Here is a 26,848-nt window from a genome sequence, read left to right as displayed (position 1 = left end):
AATCTAAAAAGAACGAGCAGTATTTGCATTCTTCATAATCGTTTCCGCTGCACAATTACACACCACTTACCTCTGTGTCCAGGAATTAATGTAAGCAAATATCTTGAGAGCATGTTCTTTTTTGAGGTGCAACTCATCACTGCCATCAGAGTCGGATACTACAATGTATATAAAAAAAAAAAAAAAGTTATTATGAAGAGGTATAAAAGACAGTGCAAGGTTAAAGTGTAGACCAATTACTGAAGTATTTTTCACTGGTTCGTACCGAGCCAAACCACAGTATCGTGCAGACACTCACCAGTCACATCTGTCCCCTATGGGGTTAATCTAGGTCCCTATATCAGATGCATACATAGGGAGCCAATTAACCTTTCAGTATGGTTTTGAGCACTTGGAGGAAATGGAGAACATACAGGAGTGAATTTAACAAGAATGCGGTCTGCCTGGAATAAGTCTGTCAGAGGGTTCTGACGTTCCTGCATGAGCCCCATTTTTCACAACTGACCTGTATCACATTGTGTAGAAACAGCTCTGGGATGCTTCAACATATCAAAGTGATTGAGACTTTTTCCCCAAGACACATTGTACACTTTATATTAGTAGTAAATTTAGGTCGCTATTTTAAAGAATAAAAGCAAAAAACATTTGAAGTTTGATGCTTTGAAAAATAATTTTTTGGGAAAATGGTTCATGCTCTTAAGCCAGATACCACAAAAAATATCTAATACAAAACATTTACAACACGCCTACTATACGGCAGCATCAGTTTCAAACACCTTATTATGCTAGCATGTTAGAAAAGTTAAAAGTTTAGTATCAAATATTAACTTTCTCAACCAAATTTACAAAATAGGTTTTGTTTTGAGGGACCATTTCACTTTTGAAGAAAGTCTACATGTCAGAATGTCCCACCCTTCTCTCTCCTGCACCCCTCCAACCCCTTAAAGAACTTAAAACATTCGGAAAGTTTTAGGCTATGTGCACACGCTGCGGATTCACCAGCGGATTTTTCCGTGCGGATCCGCAGGTAAATTGCCCTGCGGTTTTACCTGCGGATTGGCTAGCGGTTTTCCCCTGCGGTTTGACACCTGGACAATGGAATAGGTGGCAAACCGCAGCGGAATCCGCAGAAAGAATTTAAAACTGCAGATTTTCCACAGTGAAAAAAACGCATGTGCACTGCGGATTGTAAATCACATAGACTTACATGGTACTGTACACTGTCTGCGGAACTGCTGCGGATCTGCAACATGTGCACATACCCTAAAGGGAATCTGTCAACCTTTTTTTGGCCTATAAGCTGCCGGCATCGACATCAGGGGCTTATCTACAGCATTCTGTAATGCTGTAGATAAGCCCCCCGATGAAACCTGAAAGGTAAGGTAAGAAAAAAGAGTTAAGGCCCCGTTACACATAAGGGTACCGTTACACCTAGCGACTCACCAGCGATCCCGACCAGCGATATGACGCGGTCAGAATCGCTGGTGAATCGCTGGGTGGTTGCTAGTGAGCTGCCACTCAGGCAGATCTCACCAGTGACATCGCTGGGGACGGGGGTCGCTACTTACCTGTCAGACGCGGCGATCCTGCGTCCTCCCGCCCGGCTCCACACGTCGCTCCTCGTCACAGCAGAAAGCGCCGCAGGAAGTGGACGCCGAGGAATGGTCCAGCAGCTTCTCGCGCGATCAGCGATAATCAGCGGGGGAGCCGGTCGGAGTTAAGTATCACATGCAGCGATATCGCTAGCAATATCGCTGCAAAGTCACAAAATCGGTGACTTTACAGCGATATTGCTAGCGATATCGCAGTGTGTAACGGGGGCTTTACGATATCCCAGTGATCTCACCAACGATCCGACATGGATGGGATCGCTGGGACATCGTTAGACAGCCCCTCCAGCAATCAGGACCAGCGAGCAAGCTGATTTCCAATGTAAACAGCAGGTATCTAAGAGCCGCGCGCCTCTTAGATACCCGCTGTTTACCCTGGAAACCAGCGTGCACACTGGTTTCCAAGGTAAACAGCGGGTAACCAAGAGAAGCGCGGCTCTTAGATACCCGCAGTTTAAATTGGAAACCAACGTCGCTGATCTCTCGCTGCCACACGCAGCGATGCGTGCTGGCCAGCGGGAGACCAACGATCAAAAAACGGCCCAAGGACGATCCTGCACGATCAGCGATACCCAGCAGGGGGAGGCGGTTGCTGATCCATGTAACACACAGCAATATCGCTGGTGAGATCGCTGTGGCATCACAAAATCAGCGATCTCGCTGGCGATATCGCTGTGTGTGACGGGGCCTTTGGACATCTTCATACGATGCCATCCTCTTCCTCCCTTCCTGTCCTGGCTCTGGCGTAGGCGCACTGCTCTGCCCTGTTGAGGGCAGAGCAGAGTCCTGCAGTGCGCAGGCGCCGGGAGAGGTCAGAGAGGTCCGGCGCCTGCGCACTGCAGTATTCTGCTCTGCCCTCAACAGGGCAGAGCAGTGCACCGGATCCACGACAGGAAGGAAAGAAGATGGGAGGCGCCGGACCGCGACACTAATCGGATCGGACCACCCCCCGGGTGAGTATAATCTAACTTTTTTTTTCTTATCTTTCAGGTTACATCGGGGGCTTATCTACAGCACTACAGAATGCTGTAGATAAGCCCCTGATGTCGATGCCGGCAGCTCATAGGCCAAAAAAAGGGTGACAGATTCCCTTTAATTCAAGTACAGTACCTGAAGGGTTAACACAAGTGCAATTAGAAATTAAATTTTTTCCACTAAAATTTTGCTACTGTCTCAAACTTTTTTTTTTTTTTCCCGAAAATGAAAACACGCCATTTGTACCACAATTTCTCCAGAGTGTGTGCGGAAACCACTGTTTGGCCACAGGACACGGAAGAGAACCAGCGCTATTTGACTTTTGGAGCCCATATTCTGCTGCAATAGTTAATGGGCGCTATTTGCAGAACCCCTAACGTTCAACAGCAGAAAACCCCCAAAGCGGCCACATTATGGAAATTACACGCTTTTGTGCATGTCTAAAAAGAAAAGAAACCGCCAGAATAGAGGCTACCCAGAGACCAAAGTGACTCCATCTGACTCGTCACAGTGATTTGATCTGTCAGGGGTTTGGACTGTGCTTTTTTTTTTTTTTTTTGAGAGCGAATTAGACAGAAATCCTGACAAATGCTCAGCATAGTGCACAGGATAAGACCGGATTCACACAACTGTGTTTTGTGGTCCGCTCCACAGACCAGACATGGCTGTCCTGACCTGAAATCGACAACCTCCTACGTCTAAGGGTATGCGCACACGTTGCGGATTCGTCTGCAGATCTGCAGTGGATTTGGCCTTCGGATCAGCAGCAATTTTCCATGTGATGTACAGTACCATGTTATCCTATGGAAAACAAAAACCGCTGTGCACATGCTGCGGAAAATTTCGCGCAGAAACACAGCGGTTCGTTTTCCGCAGCATGTAAATTCTTTGTGCTGATTCTGCAGCCTTTTAACACCTATTCCATTATAGGAATCCGCAGGTGTAAAAACGCAGGCGAAATCCACACTATATCCGCAGGAAATATGCAGGCATTTTTACCTGCGGATTCTGCAGATTCCGCGCGGAAAAATGCGCACACGAATCAGGAACGTGTGCACATACCCTAAGAGTCTGTTGAGCTCAGGTCAGGAGACCGGCATCCTACTGTGCAATATATGTAACATTTGCACACTTGAAAAACTGCAAAAAATGATATACCAGTATATTCTTTTTGTATCCCCATATTCTAAGATCTATAACTACATTTTTCCACTTGATTGGAGACTTGTTTTTCTGAGGGCAAGTTGTTTTAAGCAATACCATGTTTCTATACTTACACACGCGACTTTTTGATTGCATTTAATTCCATTTTATGTCAGGTGGTAAGATAAAAACAGGTTTTTGTTTTGTTTTCTTTTAATAAATGTTCACTATATGGGTTAAATAATGTGAGTATTAAAGTCCGGGTCGTTTCAGGTACCATAGATACCAAGTGTTTCATTTTACCCAAAAATGTGGGATTTAACGATAAAAAAAAAAAAAAAAAAAAAAAAAAAAAAACACATTGTGGAAATGTTTTAATTTATTCTTTTTACACTGGTACAATTTTTCAGAAACTTTCTTTTTTTTTTTTTGTTTGTTTTTTTACACTTAATCCCATTGCAGGATTTGAATACTGAATAGCCATGTATTACAGCATATCAAGTTTGTCAGTTTTACACTGTCCTGGCCCTTTAGTCTCTACTTATAGCAGGGCTTAAAAGTCTACCATACTTAGATGACACAGAGGCCAATGTTAGGCCTCTGAAATCAAAGTGAGCTATCACCACCCTGCGATCGGTCATAAAGTTGCTGATGGGTTAAAAAGGAAGGCTCTCCACTACCTAGATGCTAGTCACTAATGATTGCAGCATGAACCAGACATGACCTCCAAGTCACTTTGCTTCTGATAACTTATTAAGGCTGCTTTCATTCTAAAAAGGGAACAAGACAGCAGTTCCAAAAACCAAAGGCGCTTATTAATGAACAGGGTCTTCAGACAATTTCTAAAGGGGAATGCCCGATTTCAGCTGAAATTTGTGAATTGCCATACACAGATGTCTAATGGATACCAAATGCTAAATGATCATTGTAGAACTTACATAGAAACTCTCCTACCCCCTCTTGGGGTACGGGTTGTCAGACCAGGGCTGTGGAGTCTGTCTATTTTGGTGAACTCTGTATAAAATGGACCGACTGCTTAAATATATAATAAATTGGGTACAGTAGTACAATGCAGGATGTGCTGTAAATGTTTCCATAAGAATTTGGGAAATTTATGAAATGACCTATAAACGTCTGTTCTGTTCCTGATGTAAGGATCTCAGCTTTTGGCTGAGATGAATCTGTGCTGCACTTTATGCACATGCTCAGTAGTGACCAGTACTGTGGAGTTGTAGATGAGATGACTCTGTGCTGCACTTTATGTACATGCTCAGTAGTGACCAGGGCTGGAGAGTTGTAGATGAGATGAATCTGTGCTGCACTTTATGTACATGCTCAGTAGTGACCAGTGCTGGGGAGCTGTAGATGAGATGAATCTGTGCTGCACTTTATGTACATGCTCAGTAGTGACCAGTGCTGGGGAGTTGTACAACCCCTGGCAAAAATTATGGAATCATCGGCCTTGGAGGATGTTCATTCAGTTTAATTTTGTAGAAAAAAAAGCAGATCACAGACATGGCACAAAAGTAAAGTCAATTCAAATGACAACTTTCTGGCTTTAAGAAAGACTAAAAGAAATCAAGAACAAAAAATATGGTATTCAGTAATGGTTACTTTTCTAAAACCAAGCAAAGGAGAAAAATTATGAAATCACTCAATTCTGAGGGAAAAAATTATGAAATCACCATGTAAATTTTCATTCCCAAAACTAACACCTGCAACAAATCAGATCTGCTCATTAGTCTGCATCTAAAAAGGAGTAAGCACACCTTGGAGAGCTGTTGCACCAAGTGGACTGACATGAATCATGGCTCCAACACGAGAGATGTGAATTGAAACAAAGGAGAGGAATATCAAACTCTTAAAAGAAGGTAAATCACGTAATGTTGCAAAAGATGTTGGTTGTTCACAGTCAGCTGTGTCTAAAATCTGGACCAAATACAAACAACATGGGAAGGTTGTTAAAGGCAAACATACTGGTAGACCAAGGAAGACAAAGCGTCAAGACCGGAAACAAAGCAATGTGTCTCTCAAACAGGAAATGCACAACCAAACAAATGAGGAATGAATGGGAGGAAACTGGAGTCAACGTCTGTGACCGAACTGTAAGAAGCCACCTAAAGGAAATGGGATTCACATAAAGAAAAGCTAAACGAAAGCCATCATTAACACCTAAACAGAAAAAAAAACAAGGTTACAATGGGCTAAGGAAAAGCAATCGTAGACTGTGGATGACTGGATGAGGCTGGTTTCACACTTGCGTTTTTTTTTCGCGGTATTTTAGCGCTAAAAAAACGCATGCGTTTTTTTTCCCTATACTTTGCATGGGATGCGCTTATGTGCGCATACACATGCATTTGTATGCGTTTTTGCGCGCATGCGTTTTTTTGCGGTATGCGCTCGGGCGCACAAAATGCATCCTGTTGCATTTTTTGGGCGCCCGGCTTGCCTCAAAAAAACGCATGCGCGCGCAATGCGTTTTTTTACAGCAAGACACACATTATAAGTCTATGGGTGCGCATTGCCATGCTTATGTATGTGTTTTTTTGCGCATGCGTTTTTTTTTTTTACCATTAGTTAGACAATGGAATTTAGGGGTTTGGGTTAGAGTTAGGGTTAGTTAAGGGGGTTTAGGGTTAGTTAGGGTTTAGGGTTAGGGTTAGTTAGGGTTTAGGTTAGGGTTTGGTTAAGGGTTAGGGTTAGTATGGTTTGGTTAAGGGTTAGGGTCAGGGTTAGGGTCAGGGTATGATTTGGTTAAGGGTTAGGGTATGGTTTGGTTAAGGGTTAGGGTTAGGGTCAGGGTTAGGGTTAGTAAAGTCATGGTTTGGGTTAGTGTGAGGGGCCACCTAATGCTTGGAAAAAACGCAAACGCGGTAAAAACGCACAAAAAACGCATACAAACGCATAAAAACGCTGCGTTTTTTTCATGCATGCTCATAAAAATGCTTGAAAAAAACGCAGCAGTTGTATGCTTTTGTATGCGTTTTTTCAATGCGTTTTTTTGTGGGAAAAACGCGCTGCAAAACAAAGCAAGTGTGAAAGTAGCCTGAAAGTCATTCAGTGATGAATCGCGAATCTGCATTGGGCAAGGTGATGATGCTGGAACGTTTGTTTGGTGCCGTTCCAATGAGATTTAGGCTGGGTTCACATTGCGCTAATGGCAATGCGCTGACGGCATTCGATACATAGTGGCACTAACGCTATGTAACGGATGCGTTAGCGCAGCCATAGACCGCCATTATGTAGTGCATCGTTAACGCATGCCATAATCGGCAGGTGTTCACAATGTGCCGTCATTCTGTGACGGACCCTAGGACGCAGGCTGTAGCATTCGGGGGTCCGTCACCGCTAGCACAGACAGGGAAGCTGCACTAGCGGTAGCGTTAATGCACTCCGTCAACGCTATGCGTTGAACGGAGTGCATTAACACAATGTGAACTTAGCCTTATAAAGATGACTGCCTGAAGAGAACATACAAATTTCCACAGTCATTGATGATATGGGGCTGCATGTCAAGTAAAGGCACTGGGGAGATGGCTGTCGTTACATCTTCAATAAATGCACAAGTTTATGTTGATATTTTGGACACTTTTCTTATCCAATCAAATGAAAGGAAGTTTGGGGATGATGAAATCATTTTTCAAGATAATGCATCCTGCCATAGAGCAAAAACATTCCTTGAAAAAAAAGACAAGGTCAATGTCATGGCCTGCAAATAGTCCGGATCTCAATCCAATTGAAAATCTTTGATGGAAGTTGAAGAAAATGGTTCATGACAAGGCTCCAACCTGTAAAGCTGATCTGGCAACAGCAATCAGAGAAAGTTAGAGCCAGATTGATGAAGAGTACTGTTTGACACTGAAAATACTGCAACAAAATACTAGTGATGTGTTGTTTTTTGCTGGTTTGTTTTTCATGATTCCATGATAGTTTTTTCCCTCGGAATTGAGTGATTCCATAATTTTTTCCCCTATGCTTGGTTTAAAAAAGCAACTATTACTGACTACCACATTTTTTTGTTCTTGATTTCTTTTAGTGTTTCTAAAGCCCCCATTACACAAAGCGATATCTCTAGCAATATCGCTGTAACGTCACTGGTTTTTGTGACGTTATAGCGATATTGCTAGCGATATCGCTATGTCTGATACTTACCTCCGATGGCTGCCCCGCTGGTTATCGCTGATCGCGCGAGAAGGTCCTAGATCATTTCTCGTCGGGCGCTTCCTGTGGCGCCGACGAGCGACGCGTGGACGCGGGAGGGAGGACGTCAGGATCGCGGCGTCTGACAGGTAAGTAGCGACCCCCCGACCCCTGCTATGTCGCTGGTGAGATCTGCCTGTGTGGAAGCTCACCAGCGACCACTTAGCAATGCAACAGCGATCCATATCGTTGTCGGGATCGCTGGTGCATCGCTAAGTGTAACGGTACCCTTAAAGGGAATCTGTCACCCTTTTCTTTTGTACTATTAGCTGCCGGCACGGACATCAGGGGCTTATCTACAGCATTCTGTAATGCTGTAGATAAGCCCCTGATGTAACCTGAAAGATAAGAAAAAGGCGTTAAGGCCCCGTCACACACAGCGATCTCGCCACCGAGATCACTCTGTGTGACGGGGATCAGTGACTGGTCCCCCGCCGGGTATCGCTGATCGTGCTTGATCAGCCTGGGCCATTTTTTGATCGCTGGTCTCCCGCTGGCCAGCAGGCATCGCTACGTGTGGCAGTGGGAGCCAATGATCAGTGAGGCTCCCAGCGCTCTAAGCAGGCGCTGGGAGCTGGTCTCTAAGGTAAATATCAGGTTACTAAGCGGCGCGCGTCACTTAGTTACCCGATGTGTACCTTAGAAACCTGCGTGCTGGCAGCTCCCGGCGCGAGAACGCAGGTTTCTAAGGTACACATCGGGTAACTAAGTGACGCGTGCCGCTTAGTAACCCGATATTTACCTTATAGACCAGCGTCCTCGCTGGTGCTGATCACTAGTGAAGCTGCCCGTTCGGCAGCTCACCGGCGATCATGTAGCGATGCACCAGCAATCCTGACAAGGTCTTATCGTTGTCGGGATCGCTGGTGCATCTGCATTTGTGACGGAGCCTTTAGATCAGGGTTCCCCAACTCCAGTCCTCAAGGCCCACCAACAGGTCATGTTTTCAGGATTTCCCTTGTATTATACAGGTGAAGCAATTATCACCTGGGCAATACTAAGGAAATCCTGAAAACATGACCTGTTGGTGGGCCTTGAGGACTGGAGTTGGGGAACCCTGCTTTAGATTATACTCACCCGGGGGGTTTGGGGCGATCCGGTCCAATGGGTGTCACAATCCGGTCCGGCGCCTCCCATCTTCATACGATGCCGTACTCTTTCCTTCATGTCGTGGCTACTGCGCAGGCGCACTGCTCTGCCCTGTTGAGGGCAGAGCAGAGTTCTGCAGTGAGCAGGTGTAGCTGAAACCCCGGAGAACATGATTCGGGTCGGTTTTTACAGACATCTAGTCTAGCGATCGCCGTTATTCACCGATCTAATTAAAAAAATTTTTAAAAAAGTCCCATTTCCCCATTCATCTCTCTCCTCTGATATGATCTAGTATACCAGAGGAGCGAGAAATAAAGGTCCCCCGAGCCCCCCAGTACCTGCTCTATTCCCCGGCCCTCTGCGTCTTCTTACTGAAAATGGTGAGAACATGCGCAGTGCACCCCCAGAGATCTGCCGGACGGTACCCAGCAACAATAGGTTTCTCGTATTTGTTAATTTTGTGATAGACCCTATTACAGTGATCAAAATAAAAAAAGTAGTAAATCAAACCACCCTTTATCACCCCCTTAGTTAGGTAAAAAAAATAAACTAAAAAAATGTATTTTTTCTCCATTCTTTGCAGTTAGGATTGGGGTTAGGACTGTGTTAGGTTTGGAGTTAGAATCATCTTTCATCGTTTTTAAGAAATCTCAATATGGAAGAGGCCAGGAGCCATTTGGTGAGCTGCATTTCATGCTACATGTTCACAGACTTACCAGTGGAAAAGCCAAACTTCACATGCCACAAATGCAAGCTTGTGTCCCTGTTGGAGGAAAAGTTGCAAAATCTCGGAGAGGTTAGCTACATTGAAGATCATTAAAGAAGGTGAAGAGTTCTTGGTCAGAGCAGAATTATCTCTTCATGTTACAGAAAGAGAAGAAATTCGAAGTGCACCTTAAGAAACAAAGGAATGGAGACATGTGACCCAGAGAAGCAGGAGGATCAGGAGGCAGTCAGCACCCATACTGCTCAGGAACCAGTACCAGGCTCTCACGCAGGAAAACGATGAAGAAATACATCAGGATAAGACTTTGCCTACAAACCGCAACCTTGTACACCTTCAGAGTCCTCCTGGATGGAGAAAGAAAAATGTTGTGAAGAAGAAACGGAGAGTGGTGGTCAAGGGGGATTCCCTGTTGAGAGGAACAGAGGCCGCTATCTGCAGTCCGGATATAACTTCAAGAGAAATGTGCTGTCTTCCAGGTGCAAAAATTAAAGATGTGTCTGACAGGATATCAGGACTCTTCAGACCTACAGATGACTACCCATTCCTGCTACTACATGTAGGGACAAATGACACCGCAAGAAATGACCTGGAAACCATCTGCAGAGACTTTGAAGACTTAGGCAAGAAAGTGAAAGAACTGGGAGCGCAGGTGGTCTTCTCTTCCATCCTCCCAGTGGATGGCCATGGAACAAGGAGGTGGAATAAGATTCTGCAGGTGAACAACTGGCTACGTCGATGGTGCCGTCAGCAAAGATTTGGATTTCTGGATCACGGAGTGAATTACTTATACGATGGACTACTTGCTAGAGATGGGGTGCACCTTACGAAGACTGGAAAGCATGTATTTGGAAGTCGCCTTGCTACACTTGTAAGGAAAGCTTTAAACTAGAACAACATGGGATGGGAAGCAAAAGACCAGAAAAAGCCATACACCTGACAAATGCTATTGAGAACTCTGCTATTAGAAGTGGAAAGGAAGAACAAAGACGAAAGAATCTAATTAATAAAAATATTGGAGAAAGAGAAACCAATCACAAACTAAAATGTTTCTATACTAATGCACAAAGCATGGGCAACAAACAAGGAGAATTGGAACTACTAACACAGGAAAAGAAATATCATGTCATTGGAATCACTGAAACTTGGTGGGACAATACACATGATTGGAATACAAGACTAGAAGGATACAACTTATTTGCAAGAAACAGACTTGATAAACGAGGAGGAGGTGTCGCATTGTATGTTAGAAATGCGTATATCTGCACAGAGATTGAAGCTTCAGAGACTGAGTTCTGTGGAAACTGTTTGGGTAAGAATACAAGGACTGAACAATGGAAAGGACACCATTGTAGGCATTTACTACAGGCCGCCTGTGCAAGCTGAAGATATGGATGAACTCTTTATGCATCAAATGGCCAAGTTCTCCAAAAAATATGACACAGTTGTCATGGGAGATTTCAACTATCCAGACATTTGTTGGGAATCTCGCTCAGGCAAAACTAACAGGTCAAGGAAATTCTTATCCTCTCTTGCTGACAACTTTATCTTCCAAAAGGTAAAGGAGAAAACAAGGGGAACTGCTACCTTGGATCTAATCCTTATAAACAGGGAGGAAATGGTTGAGGAGGTAAAAGTGGCTGGGACCCTAGGAGGTAGCGACCATGCTATTTTAGAATTTTGGATAACTAGAGGCGGAAGACCTGTGAAGACTCAGACGTCAAGGTTAGATTTCAGAAAGGCAGATTTTAAGGGATTCAGAAAGAGAATTGGAGGGATCCAATGGCTGGATAAGCTTAAAGACAAAAATGTCCAGGAAGAATGGGAAATCTTGAAAAATGAAATTCTCAAAGCACAGTTGTTAACAATTCCGAAAAGAGGGAAGAATAGGAAGCATTTAAGGAAACCAGGATGGATGAACACAGAACTTAAGCACATGCTAAAAAGGAAGAAAAAAATGTTTATAAAATGGAAAGAGGGAGGCATATCTAAAGAAGAATATAATGCTGTCTGCAGAACCTGCAGGGCACAAATAAGATTACCTAAAGCTGAAAATGAATGGAGGCTTGCAAGAGATGTCAAAAGCAATAATAAAGGATTTTGGGGATATGTCAAAAGTAAAAGAAAAGTCAAAGATGCTATAGGATTTTTACAGGATGAAAATGAAATGGTAAGACAGGATGTTGAGAAGGCTGAACTTTTAAATTCCTATTTTGCATCTGTTTTCTCTCAGGAAGGAAATGTAACATCAACTGTTCTTCACTGTCCTATTAAGGGAATAGAAGAATCCAGGATATCTATAAACAGAAAGATAGTGAGGAAACACTTAGCTAACCTAAATGAATTCAAGTCTCCAGGTCCAGATGAATTACACCCCAGAGTACTGAAGGAGATAGAAGAAGAAATATTTGAACCCCTCTCCATAATCTTTGAAAATTCTTGGAGAACAGGAGAAGTGCCAGAAGACTGGAGAAGAGCAAATGTTGTTCCTATCTTCAAAAAGGGGAAGAAGGTGGACCCAGGCAACTATAGGCCGGTGAGTCTGACTTCTATTCCAGGAAAGGTCTTTGAACAAATTATTAAACAACATGTATGTCAGTACCTGGATAAGAATGAAGTGATTAAACAGAGTCAGCATGGGTTTGTAACTAATAAGTCATGTCAGACTAACTTAATTTCCTTCTATGACGGAATCACTGATTGGGTGGATCAAGGAAATGCTGTAGATATAGTATATCTTGACTTAGCAAAGCATTTGACAAAGTCTCTCATACAATCCTTATTGAAAAAATGACAAAGTATGGAATGGACAAGGCAACTGTTAGGTGGATTCATAACTGGCTTAGTGATCGGACCCAAAGAGTGGTCGTAAGTGGCTGCACATCCAGTTGGAAGAATGTCTCAAGTGGGGTACCACAGGGCTCTGTCCTGGGCCCTGTATTGTTCATCATCTTTATCAACGATTTAGATGAAGGAATTGAGGGTAAACTGATTAAATTTGCTGATGACACAAAGCTAGGAGGGATAGCAAATACTAGAGAAGAGAGAGGATTCAAAAAGATACAAATAAACTGGAGAAGTGGGCAGCAACTAACAGAATGGTTTTTAACAGGGAGAAATGCAAAGTACTACATCTGGGCAATAAAAATGAAAAAAGCATATACAGAATGGGAGGAATAGGGCTAAGCAACAGCACTTGTGAAAAAGACTTGGGTATACTAATAGATCACAGACTGAATATGAGTCAACAGTGTGATGCAGCAGCAAAAAAGGCAAATGCAATTCTAGGATGTATTAACAGAAGCATACAGTCTAGATCACATGAAGTCATTATTTCCCTCTACTCCTCTTTGGTCAGACCTCATCTGGAATATTGTGTCCAGTTTTGGGCACCACATTTTAAAAAAGACATCAACAAACTGGAGCAAGTTCAGAAAAGAGCGACCAGAATGGTGACCGGTCTGCAAACCCTGTCTTATGAGGAAAAGTTGCAGGATTTGGGAATGTTTTGTTTGCAAAAGAGAAGACTGAGAGGAGACTTAATAGCTGTCTACAAATATCTAAAGGGCTGTCACATTGTAGAAGGATCAACTTTATTCTCATTTGCACAAGGAAAGACTAGAAGCAATGGGATGAAACTGAATGGGAGGAGACACAGATTAGATATTAGAAAAAACTTTTTGACAGTAAAGCTAAGTGCACACGTACCGGAACTCTCGCGGAAATTACCGTGAGAATTCCGGAATTCCATTCCGCGGGAAAATCGCATTTTAAATTCCCGCGATTTTCCCGCGGAAAAACTAGCATTTTGCAAGCGTATTTAGCTTGCAAAATGCTAGCGTTTTCCAAGCGATCTGTAGCATCGCTTGGAGAACTGATTGACAGGTTGGTCACACTCGTCAAACATAGTGTTTGACAAGTGTGACCAACTTTTTACTACTGAGGCCGCCTATGCAGCATCAGTAGTAAAAGATAGAATGTAAAAAAAATAAAAATGGTGTTCTTACCTTCCGACGTCTTGCGCATCCGTTCCCAGTAATCCTTTGCGAAAATGCCTGCGATGACGTCCGTTCTCGCGAGATCGCGATGTCTCGCGGTAATTCGCGATGACGTCGCGCAAATGACCGCGAGACTTCGCGATCCCGCGAGAACGGACGCCATCGCGGGCATTTTCGCAAAGGATTACTGGGAACGGGAGCGTGGAGAGAGGCGGGAATGCTGCGCGGGACGCCGGAAGGTGAGAATAACAATATTTTTTATTTTAAATTCTATTTTTCACAGGGATATGGTACCCAAAGCCCGGAGGACAGTCTCCTCTCCTCCGGACCGTGGGTACCATCCGCAATTGTTCTGCTTACTTTCCGCATGGTGTGCACAGCCACATGCGGGAAGCAGAACAATGCATTCCTATGGGTGCGGGATCGCCGCGATTCCGCAAATTAATGAGCATGCTGCGTTTTTTACCGCAAAGCGATTCCGCCGCGGTAAAAACTGCAGCATTAGCACAGCATTGCGGAATCCCATAGGAATGCATGGGATGCTTATTTTTCGCGTTTTCGCGGATAAAACCGCCGCGGAAACGCGAAAAAAACGCCACGTGTGAACTCAGCCTTAGAGTGATCAATGAGTGGAACAGGCTGCCACGAGAAGTGGCGAGTTCTCCTTCAATGGAAGTTTTCAAACAGAGGTTAGACAGATATCTGTCTGGGATGATTTAGCGAATCCTGCTTTGAGCAGGGGGTTGGACCAGATGGCCCAGGAGGTCCCTTCCAACTCTACGATTCTATGATTCTGGGGGGTGTCTACTGTTTAAGTACATCAGGGGGTTTCCAAACACAACATGGTGACTGCCATTTATTCCAGCCAATTTTGCGTTCAAAAAGTCAAAATGTGCTCCCTCCCTTCTGAGCCCTGCCATGCGCCCAAACAATGGCTTACCCACACATATAGGGCATCGGCGTACTCCGGAGAAGTTGTACAACAAATTTTGTGGTCCATTTTTCTCATGATACCCTTGTGAAAATAAAAAAGTTGGGGTCTAAAGTAAATTACTTGTGAAAAAAGTAAAATGCTCATTTTTCTTCCACATTGCTTTAGTTGTCGTGAAGCACCTGAAGGGATTAAACTGGTTTTACGCACCTGTTTGCGAGCGGTGCAGTTTTTAGAATGGTGTAACTTTGGGCTATTTTCTGTCATATTGATTGTCCCCCCCGCCCCCCAACTCACTTCACATGCGAGGTGGTCACAAAAAAAAAAAAAGTTTTGTAAATTTTGTTGGAAATATGAGAAGTCGCCGGTCAACTTTTAACACTTATATCCCAACAAAAACAAACTGTTTCCAAAATTGTGCTGATGTAAAGTTGACATGTGGGAAATGTTATTTATTAACTATTTTATGTCACACGACTGAATTAAGGGCACAAAAATTAAGCCTGAAAATTGCAAAATTTTCAAACTTTGACAAATTTCCGATTTTTTTCATAAACACAAGTTATATCGAAGAAATTTTACCACTAACATGAAATACAATATGTGACGAACAAATCTCAGAATCAATGGGATCTGTTGAAGCGTTCCAAAGCTATAACCTCAAAGTGACAGTGGGCAGAAATGTAAAAATTGGCTGGTCATTAAGGTCAAAATTGTCTCAGTCACCAAGGAGTTAATAAGTACAGAGGCATCTAAAAGTTTGGGACCTCTAGTAAAAAATTACTGTTAGTGTGAACACTTGAAGATGAAATGGGGGCGCGTCTTATAATGCGGATATACTTTACCGGCCGTGGTGGAGTTGGGTCCCAGCTGGAGGAGGAAAGAGTGAAGCGTTGCTGCAGGCTGCGATGAGGGTGTGTTCGGATGTGCAGCGCGCCACTGCGGGTGTCCAGTGCTGCTGCAGGGGGCTCTGACGACATTTCGTAAAAGGCCAGAGTCCCCAAAGTTCCACCAAGGTCTCGGGAGATGAAATCTCAGCAGCTGCCGGGAGAGGCGCATGCACAGATGGAGGCCTCAGCACCAAGATCTCGGGAGATGAGATCTCAGCACTGAGATCTCAACTCCCGAAATTTTCCATTGGCTTATGCGCCACCTCCGGCAGCCAATTTCCCCGAGTCCACCGCATAGGAGACCATGGCACTGTGGGGGCTTCGGCCTTTCCCAAAATGTCAGCAAAGCCCCTGCAGCAGCACCGGACACCCGCAGCGGTGCCTCACACGTCCGAACACCCCCTCATCCCAGCCTGCGGCAACGCTCCACTCTTGCCTCCTCGATCAGCAACTACCCTTGCCAACCACCTCGGGTTGTCTTCGGTGTGTCAGCATGACAAGCCGAGGTCTCCTGTAGACCACTATGGTTGTCAGTGCCGGATTGCTTTAAGCGCCACCCAGTCGTCGGCGCTCATAGCAAGTCAGTAATTCAGCTACATAGAGGGGGTCTGCTCATCGCCTCTATGTAGCTGAGCTGATCCGAGTTGTGGCAGCTTCTAGTCTCCTATGGAAAGTATTGAAGCGTGGCAAAAGAAAAAAAAAAAAAGTATTAAAAAAAAAAAATATAGAAGTTCAAATCACCCCCCTTTAGCCCCATTGAAAATAAAACAAAAATGAAAATCAAACACACACATACAGTGCCTTGCGAAAGTATTCGGCCCCCTGGAACTTTTCAACCTATTTGCACATATGATGCTTCAAACATAAAGATACCAAATGTAAATTTTTGGTGAAGAATCAACAAGTGGGACACAATTGTGAAGTTGAACGAAATTTATTGGTTATTTTAAATTTTTGTGGAAAGTCAAAAACTGAAAAGTGGGGAGTGCAATATTATTCGGCCCCTTTACTTTCAGTTCAGCAAACTCACTCCAGAAGTTCATTGTGGATCTCTGAATGATCCAATGTTGTCCTAAATGACTAATGATGATAAATATAATCCACCTGTGTGTAATCAAGACTCCATATAAAGGCACCTGCTCTGTTGACAGTCTCAGGGTTCTGTTTGAAGCACAGAGAGCATTATGAAGACCAAGGAACACAACAGACAGGTCCATGATACTGTTGTGGAGAAGTTTAAAGCTGGATTTGGATACAAAATGATTTCCAAAACTTTAAACATCCCAAGGAGACACTGGGCAAGCGATCATATTGAAATGGAAGGAGTATCATACCACTGCAAATCTACCAAGACCCGGCCTTTCCTCTAAGCTTTCATCTCAAACAAGAAGACTGATCAGAGATGCAGCCAAGAGGCCCATGATCACTCTGGATGAACTGCAGAGATCTACAGCTGAGGTGGGACAGTCTGTCCATAGGACAGCAATCAGTCGTAAACTGCAAAATCTGTCCATTATGTTAGAGTGGCAATAAGCAAGCTATTTCTCCAAGATATCCATAAAAAGTGTTGTTTAAAGTTTGCAACAAGCCACCTGGGAGACACCAAACATGTGGAAGAAGGTGCTCAGGTCAGATGAAACCAAAATCGAACTTTTTGGCAACAATGCCAAACGATATGTTTGGCGTAAAGGCAGCAAAGCTCATCACCTTGAAAACACCATTCCCACGGAAAACATGGTGGTGGCAGCATCATGGTTTGGGCCTGCTTTTTTTCAGCAGGGACAGGGAAGATGGTTAAAATTGATGGGAAGATGGATGGAGCCAATTACAGGACCATTCTTGAAGAAAACCTGTTGGGAGTCTGCAAAAGACCTGAGACTGGGACGGAGATTTGTCTTCCAACAAGACAATGATCCCAAACATAAAGCAAAATCTACAATGTAATGGTTCACAAATAAACATATCCAGGTGTTAGAATGGCCAAGTCAAAGTCCAGGCCTGAATCAAATCGAGAACCTGTGGAAAGAGCTGAAAACTGCTGTTCAAACTATCTCCATCCAACCTCACTGAGCTTGAGCTGTTTGCCAAGGAAGAATGGGTAAGAATTTCAATCTCTTGATGTACAAAACTGATAGAGACATACCCCAAGCAACTTGCAGCTGTAGTCGCAGCAAAAGGTGGCGCAACAAAGTATTAAGTTAAAGGGGCAGAATAATATTGCACGCCCCACTTTTCAGTTTTTGTATTTCCACAAAAATTTAAAGCAACCAATGAATTTAGGAAAAGGGGAAAAAAAAAAAAAAAAAAAAAAACTGATCCAGCTCAGGACAAGGCAGCTACAGCTTTACAAAATTTTATTGGACAACTTAAAAATAGATATATGTGCTTTTAAAAAAACACCGAGCACACCAGCAGGAACGATCTACGCGTTTCAACTAAACAGTCTTACTCAGATAACGAATGTGTGAATGCATCCCAAGTTTGAAAGACATTTTTAGGATATATTTATTCAAGATGTTTTGACTGCACAGAAAAAAACAAACAAACATAGAACCACTTGTTGCTTATTTTGTATCATTATTTGTGCGGTTTTGGAATGCCATTTTCAGCCATCATAGCTGAACAAAAAAAGAAAAAAAAAAAAAAAAAAAAAGGTTCAATGTGCTTCACCTGGGGAGAAAAGAAAAAAAAAAAACAAGCAAAAACATGGCAATATACAGTGAAATCCTGAAAATTCTGTGTGATGTTTTTAAAGTGCAGAGAAACTTTTTTTAGGCCTCGTTCACACGTCAGTGGCTCCGGTACGTGTAGTGACAGTTTTCTCACGTAACGTACCAGAGACACTGACACAAGTAGACCCAAATCAATGGGTCTATGCACGTCAGCGTGTTTTCACGGACCGTGTGTCCGTGTGCAAAATATGCTGACTTGTCCGTTTTAACAAGGCCCGCAACACGTGCTGCACAAGGAGAACAATTCACACTGTCCTACGTGTTCAGGACGGCTGCCAGGAAGAAGCGGCTACTGTAAGCCGCTGTTCCCCAGCATGTGGTGCTTAACTCGGCTGTCATTCTGCCCTCCAGCTCTTCCGGCAACAGCGAGCAGGAGAGCAGAATGAATGAAAACCCGACGTGGGGTCCCGGTCAGTTTGTGAACCAACCAGACGAAACTTACAGCTGAGGGCTTCATTAAGGTTGGTTCTCAAGAATAGAGGGGTCCCCATGCCCTTTTTTAATTATTTCAATAAATAATTTAAAAAACAGCATGGGGTCCCCCCTATTTTTGACAACCAACCCGACTAAAGCTGACAGCTGAGGGCTGATATTCTCAGGCTGGTAAGGGGCCATTGATATTGGCCCCCCATAGCTGCCCAGAAAAAGCGCATCTATTTGATGAGCCTATTCTGGAGCTTTGCCAGGTTCTTCCCACTTGCCCTGTAGTGGTGGCAAGTTGGGTAATAAGGGGTTAATGCCACCTTTCTATTGTAAGGTGACAGACATTAAGCCTGGATTAGTAATGGAGAGGTATCTTATTGACACCTCTCCATTACTAATCCTATAGTAATTAAAGGGTTAAACACACACAATAAGAGCAAAATATTTTAATGAAAGAATACACTACACAGTTTTAGAATCTTAATTACATTGCTAATTCGATTGCGACTCCCTAGATCTCCTGTAAAATAAAAGGTGAAAATAAAAAAAGCAACAATATACATTTACCTGTCAAGCGCTCAGTCATGTCCCATGGCATAAGTCCATTTCGGGGGTTAAACAGTTTACAGGAGGAGCGCTGCTAACACAGCCGCTCTGTCAACCACAGTAGAATGGAAGCATCCAGCGCATGCTCAGTAACGTCACCGCTCATCATTGAGTCTGCGCCAGCTGCTTCCATTCATTCCCCAGTAGTTTACAGCAGAGAGCCGCTGTGTTAGCAGCGCTCCCCCTGTAAACTGATTAACCCCAGAGATGGATTTACGACGCGGGACATGACTGAGCGCCCTCAGCTGTCGGCTTTAGTCAGGTTGGTTGTCAAAAATAGGGGGGACCCCACGCCGTTTTTTTTTTTTAATTTTATTTAAATAATTAAAAAAACAGCGTTGGGACCCCTCGATTCTTGAAAACCAACCTTGATGAAGCTGACAGCTGAGGGCTGCAGTCCCCAGCTGTAAGTTTCGTCTGGTTGGTTCACAAACAGGGGGGGGGGCCCCACGTCGGGTTTTCATTCATTCTGCTCTCCTGCTCGCTGCTGCCAGCAGAGCAGGAGAGCAGAATGACAGCGACGTTCAACACCAACTGCCGGGAACAGCGCTTACTGTAGCGCTTCTTCCCGGCAGCCGTCCGTGTGGTACCGATGCGCCACACGGATGGCACATGTGTGCCACACGGATGTTCTACGTGGACACACAGACACTGATAGCTCCGGTACCATGTTTACCGGTACCGGAATTATCTGGACGAGTGAAACTGGCCTTATGAGAATAGGACGAAAACCGTTCAGACTATTTTACAGCTGAAATTTTGTTGGAAGCAAAAGCCACGTTTCAGATAAGTTGCAGTCGTGTGTGATTTGCATTGGAATCTATGGCAAATTAGTCATGTGACTAAGGCTATGTTCACACGTAGCATTTTTTTCATGCAAAATTTTCAACTGCACTTTCTAGTACCAGCAAAGTTTGAGATTTCACAAATCTTATGCACACAGCTTGGTCCTGGGTAGTGCAAAAATGCAAGTATCAGCCTTTGCTACATTTTTTGTGCCAAAACCAGATGAAATACAATCACATTTTTTTATGAACTAAACTTATCAGTATGCACAAGAGTCAAATATACACTGACAAAAACACAGGAATAAAACAAAAACTAAGAAAAAAGTGCTTTTTTGAAGCAATATTCTTACTGCCAAGAGTGGGTTTTACCTGCGGAACATAAAACACAACATGTGAACATAGCCTTACATCCAGTGATAGAAATCCAAGACAGTGTCGCAATATCAGTAGGTTGCAATGTGGCATCTGGCATCTTGTGTCACAACACCACAATTATTTGGCTCAAGGCTTTTGTGTCCATCCCAAAATGACCAATTATGCCGGGAGGCCATTATGAGGACAAAGACTCCTGCTTCAATTCAGTTTTTCATTGTTTCACACGGAAGCCCCTGATACTTTCTCGATTATATAGAAAAACAAAATGTGATGCAGCCTAATGAAGGGAGGGAAGGTGATAATTAAGGTAGGATTTACACATCCTAGTGTCACAGTGAGTTCACACCGCGATGCATGGACCGACCACGAGGTTCCTGGCCCAAACTCAGACTCATATGCTCAATAGGCTGCTAAAGAGCAAAAGCTCTCTATTCCCCCTTATGTATAAGATTTTTCGGATGGTGGGGAGAGTGAATGCAGCACTGATTGGCAGCAGTGATCACTTGACACTTCTGGAAGAGTGGTGGCACCAGAGGCAAGTATAGTTGTCATTTTAAAAGGGGGAAATATAGTGATTAAGAAGGGTTTCTCAGAGTAGTGGACAACCACTTTAAGATTGGGTCGGTAGACCTACAGCCAGTCCACCTATTACAGATCACAAAGGGATGTATGAATGCTGCCCAAGAGGCACTTGTGCATGGTAACTTCTGTTCACACCTGCAGAATTCACAATACAATGGACAGCATATTCTCAGGGAAGAAAAAAAAAAAAAAAAAAAAAATGTAAGGTGATGTGTGAAACACAGTACAACCTACAGACATCTGCCCCTGTATAACCCAGTCTGTTACATTGGAGAGTTTTTATTGTATCTTCTTATCCACCCCCTATACATCCTTTTGGAAATGTGTATTTAGAGGCTGACCATATTTAAACATTAACTTTTTAAGTCTAAGGGCCCCGTCACACACAGCGACTCACCAGCGATCCCGACAACGATATGAACTTGTCAGGATCGCCGGTGAGTCGCTACATGATCGCTGGTGAGTTGCCAAACAGGCAGATCTCAGCAGCGATCAGGACAGCGACACGTGGGTAACAAGCGACGCACGTTGCTTAGTTACCCGCAGTGTACGTTAAGATACCAGCGCGCTGGTGCAGGGAGCTGGTAACCAAGGTAAACATCGAGTTTCAAAGCGATGTGTACCTTGGTTATCAGCTCCCTGCACAAGCGCGCTGGTATCTAATGTACACATCGGGTTTCTAAGCGCCGCATGGCGCTTAGGAACCCAATGTTTACCTTGGTTACCAGCTCGCTGATCAACCGCCGGCCGCACGCAGCGATGCATGCTGGCCAGCGGGAGACCAACGATCAAAAAAAGGTCCAGGCCATTCGAACACAATCAGCGACAGCCGGCAGGGGGGCCGATCGCTGATAAGTGTCACACACAGCGATCTCGCTGGTGAGATCGCTGTTGCGTCACAAAACTTGACTCAGCAGCGATCTCGCTAGATCGCTGTGTGTGACGGGGGCTTTAGTCGGGCTTCAATATCTTTAGTCCAAGGTTAACTACATCACCAAGTTTTAGTATGACCTTCAAGAGTAAACATTTACCCAATGTAGCCACTCACATGCCAGATAAGGATCCTTCTTTAACACGTACAAATCATCACTTACATGCTGACATCCAACTAATTCACTCTCATAATACTTGGCACAAGAATGTGCCAATCCCATGCCCATAGAATATCATATCATCGGAGCCAGGTTCGATTCACGAGCACATTTAACCCCTTAGTGAGAGCCAAATTTTAAAAATCTGACCAGTGTCACTTTATGTGGTAATAACTCTGGAACGCTTTGACAAAATCCAGGGATTTTGAGATTGTGTTTTCGTGACACATTATACTTTATGCCAATTATGCAAAATGGTAAATTTAGGTTCACATGTTTTGTGTTTATTTATAAAAATATCAGAAATTTGACAAAAATATAAAAAAAAAATAGCAATTTTCAAACTTTGAATGATTATCCCTTTAATTCAGATAGTCATACCATAGCAAAACTTTAATAAATAATATTTCCCACGTCTGCTCTACATCAGCACCATTTGAAAAATGCTATTTTGTTAGCATTTTAGGAGGCTGAAACATGTAGCAGTAATTTTTCATTTTTTTCATGGAAATTTACAAAAAAATTTTTTAGGGACCTCTCCAGGTTTGAAGTGACTTTGGGGGTCGTATGTATTGGAAAAATCCCAAAAGTGATAGCATTTTAAAAACAGCACCCCTTGACTTATTGAAAACTGCGGTCAGGTAGTTTATTAACCCTTCAGGTGCTTTTCAGGAATTAATACAAAATGGCATGATAGGAATGAAAAAGTTGATTTTTACCACCTGAATGTTGCTGACTTTTGAACAGGTCAGTGTAGCTGGCAGACTCTAAAGGGGGTTTTACACTAAGCAATATCGCTAGCAATATCGCTAAAACGTCACTGGTTTTGTGACGTTATAGCGATATTGCTAGCGATATCGCTATGTGTGATACTTACCAGCGACCGGCTCCCCCGCTGTCCATCGCTGATCGCGCGAGAATGTCCGGCTCCATTTCTCGTCGGGCGCTTCCTGCTGAGACTTCCTGCTGTGACGTCCAGCGACGCGTGGAGGCGGGCGGGAGGACGTCTGGATCGCTGTGTGTCAATGGTAAGTATCGTGCGCTGCGTCGCTGCTGCATCGCTGTGAGATCTTTCTGTATGAAAGCTCACTAGCGATCATTTAGCGATGCACCAGCGATCCTGACCGGGTTGGATCGCTGGTGCATCGCTAAATGTAAAAGGGCCTTAAGGACGCTATTTACTCATGAATTTCCATGGCAAACATCAGGACCACACAATCATGATCTCAGAGTGCCAAATGGGATAAAGAGGGAGAAGCCACACTCTTTAAAACATTTAGATGAAATAGTCACTATTGACAGCAACATTTAAGGGGTTAAACAGATATGGACGGTGACAACACTGATCGTGGCTGATGCAGCAAGTTGTCAGCTATAGTGCACAACTGACAGATGCTGGATGGTCACCTGTAGGAGGATGATATTCTCTTATATCTCAAGACGTATTGACTGTCATTAAGGGGTTAATGTGCTGCAGATAACAATGACAAAAGTCATCACACCAGAAGATGCATTTTGTTCATTCATCCGATTCTTTCCGTAGCAACACAGCAAAATGTGCATGTAACAGAAATTGCGGTGGACTAATCACAGATTTGTGGGCCAAGGCGTTGTTGATTTGCCACAAGCAAAAACCGCATCAAGCTCCTGAAGCCTTAGTGCACAGAGACTGGAATATGGGAGTATTGTGCATTATACATGTGGAAAATATCAGCAATATATCAGTGAAAAGTAATGATTATTAATGTGGTCTGGGCTTTAGGAGCGTTTCTGTAGTCATGCCATGTGACTGCAGATTGTTGTATCCTGACAGAGAATTTTGCAGTGTCAGGATTTCCCTTAATTGCCAGATTGAGCAGAAAGCTGTTCGACTGCCATAATGCAATCTACATGCAGACAGTCCTGTATCGACTAGACACTCATCCATTTCTTTCAATGTTCTGAGAAAAGTGTTTAAGAAGCTAGTCGCCACACGTGACTGCCAGTATGAAGATTGCATTCTGGCAGTCACATAACCAGCTGCTCGATCTGTCAATTGCGGGGAATCCTCAGTGTGCGTAATACATCCAGTGACTGCAGAAATTTACCTCAAACCCAGAAAGGAAGCACAAAGTCCATTTTTGGTGTGTTTTCGCGGTGCTTTTTCTCCACGAGGAAATTGGCCAAAAAACGCTATGGAACCCTTATGCCAATTAATTCAATGACAATCCTGAAGATCTGTGCACATGAGCAGCAATTTTCTTTGAGTATTTGAAGGTGTTTTATTTCTTCAGCATGTCAATTGTTTGTGTGGATTTTTAGCATTTTGCACCCATTGCCTTCAGTTGAGTCAGTCAAATCCACAGCAAAAATGCAGGTATAAAAATATTTGCAGATTTGCTGAGTTTTTGTTTGCGTTTTTACGTGTTTCCCTCTGTCATCTGTGCGATAGAATGGGAAACACTGGAGCGGCGGTTACACTACCGCCAGTCAGAGCGCTGCAGGGTCATGCTGTCAGATGGCAGCGTGACCCCGCAGAGTTACTTTGACCCTGTATCTGTGAACCATAGTAAAAAGTTTACAGCACGTCAGCAGGCGTCAGCTGATGAGAGACTAATCCTCCCATCAGGCTACGACTGCTGTCACTAATGACCGTGATCGCAGGAGCTGCTGATGAGAGAAGTAGTCTCACAGCAGCCGACGCCTATGCTCACACGTAACCCCTTAATGACCGCCGATATGTCTTTTAACTGACCTGAGACATAAAAGAATAACACCCCCATACAGGTGACAATCAAGAGGCTGTTGTCTGTACACTATAGCTGACAACTTGCTGTATCAGCCACGGTCATTGTTGGCATCGTCCATATCTGTTTAACCCCTTCGATGCTGCTGTCAATAATGACTATATCATATAAATGGTTAAAAGAGCGTGGGGGCTCCCTCTTTATCCCCATCAGCACCCTGAGATGATTGTGTAGTTCTGATGTTTGCCATGGCAATTCATAACCAAATAATGGCCTTAGAGTCTCACAGCTATAGTGGTCTGTTTAGAAATTACTGACATTTAGGTGGTAAAAATACACTTTTTCATTTCTATCATGCCACTTTGTATTAATTCCTGAAAAGCACCTGAAGGGTTAATAAACTACCTGACAGTAGTTTTCAGAATGTCAGGGGGTGTTATTTTTAAAATGGTATCACTTTTGGGGGGTTTTCCAATATGTAGGACACTCAAAGTCACTGCAAACCTGGATATGTCCCTAAAAAAATAATTTTGTTAATTTCCATGCAAAAATGAAAAATTGCTGCTACAATTTTAAATCTCCTAAAATGCTAACAAAATAAAACATTTTACAAATGATGCTGATGTAAAGCAGACATGTGATAAATGTTACTTATTAATGTTTTGCTATGGTACGACTATCTGAATTAAAGGGATAATCATTCAAAGTTTGAAAATTGCAAATTTTTTTACATTTGTCAAATTTCTGGTATTTTTTATAAACAAGCAAAACATATCAATCTAAATTTACTATTATCATAAAGTATAATGTGTCACAAAAAAAAAATCTCAAAATCACTGAAATTTGATGAAGCGTTCCAGAGTTATTACCACAAAGTGACACTGGTCAGATTTTTAAAATTTGGCTCTGTCACTAAGGGGTTAACACCCCCCCAAAAAAAAAAAAAAACACAAGTAAAATAATTAAATACTGTGATGCAGTGACCCTTGTGACAGCTAGGGGGCGCTGTATGGGTCATGCACACAGGCATATCCATGGGGGAAAGGGAGATAGGATGGTAGATGACCGTTACGTATCCCAGGGTGGGTGGTCCTGGGATGGAAGCTTGAATATGTGGTAATCAGCAGAGGTAATGCTGAGTGTTTGTTACTATGCATCAGGGAAGGCTTTCAGGTGGATTGGTGAGATGGGCGGGACCAGTCACCTACAAATCCACCCAGGGGCGTGTCTGAACTCCCATAGTAAAAGCTGTATGTGTGTGTGAATGGCTGGGTGTTTGAATAGGACCTGTGATGAGGTCATAGCCATGTGATCCGGTGGGCGTGGCTACAGACACTATAAGGTGACCAGGGTAGGTCACATGGGGGAGAGGGCATGGATCTGATTGGTCCGTCTGAAAGGTCCCGGAAGGCCACACGTGAGAGCAGCGACTGTGACAGACTGCGTTTGGGGAGCCACTGCCCGGCTGTGGTTCTGGAACCGTGAGGCGGCCTAGTGAATAAGGCACTGTCCGGAACGGTGAGCCCAGTGCGGCCGCTTCCCTGAGAGAAAGGACTAACCGCGAGTCGGCATCTGGAGCAGGAGCTCCTAAGAGGTAACTCCGACAGTGGGAATTAACTGAGAAACTGTTGAGCCCGATTGCTAAGCAAAGCACAGCCTGTGTGAACACAGGGCTAAGAGAGCGGAGCTCCACTATGAACATTTGTTTGGTATGCTGTAAGACTGTTATCGTTTCTTTTCATGCCGTATACAATAAACCGTATGGACTATGTTATTTGAAAAGCCTGTGCCGGACCTAGTTTATCTGCAGCCAAGTGTGTGTCCCCCAATACACTCAGTGAGCGCTACCTTACAATACATACTCAAATAAAAGAAACGAAACAATATACTCACCTACCAGCAAATCCCCAATGCCCATGTCTCCTGTAAACAATCAAAAATAAACCACCATATACTCACCTGTCC

The 26,848-nt window shown here is 43.6% G+C and overlaps 1 protein-coding gene across 1 annotated transcript in view; it reads right to left on the bottom strand.

Annotated features, from left to right (window-relative positions):
* Nucleotides 1-26,848, bottom strand: part of LOC141057359 (ubiquitin carboxyl-terminal hydrolase 34-like) — a 47,572-nt gene that overhangs the window by 3,786 nt on the left and 16,938 nt on the right. Inside the window, exon 2 of the mRNA XM_073553943.1 lies at nt 71-158. Coding sequence (XP_073410044.1) covers nt 71-158 — 88 coding nt within the window. The remainder of the gene's footprint in view (nt 1-70; nt 159-26,848) is intronic.

Source organism: Dendrobates tinctorius, unplaced genomic scaffold (assembly GCF_039654945.1).
Source record: "Dendrobates tinctorius isolate UK_male_01 unplaced genomic scaffold, ASM3965494v1 ptg000203l, whole genome shotgun sequence".
Taxonomy (NCBI): Eukaryota; Metazoa; Chordata; class Amphibia; order Anura; family Dendrobatidae; genus Dendrobates; species Dendrobates tinctorius.
The sequence above is the reverse complement of the archived record's forward strand: the minus strand, read 5'-3'. Positions and strand labels throughout refer to the sequence as shown.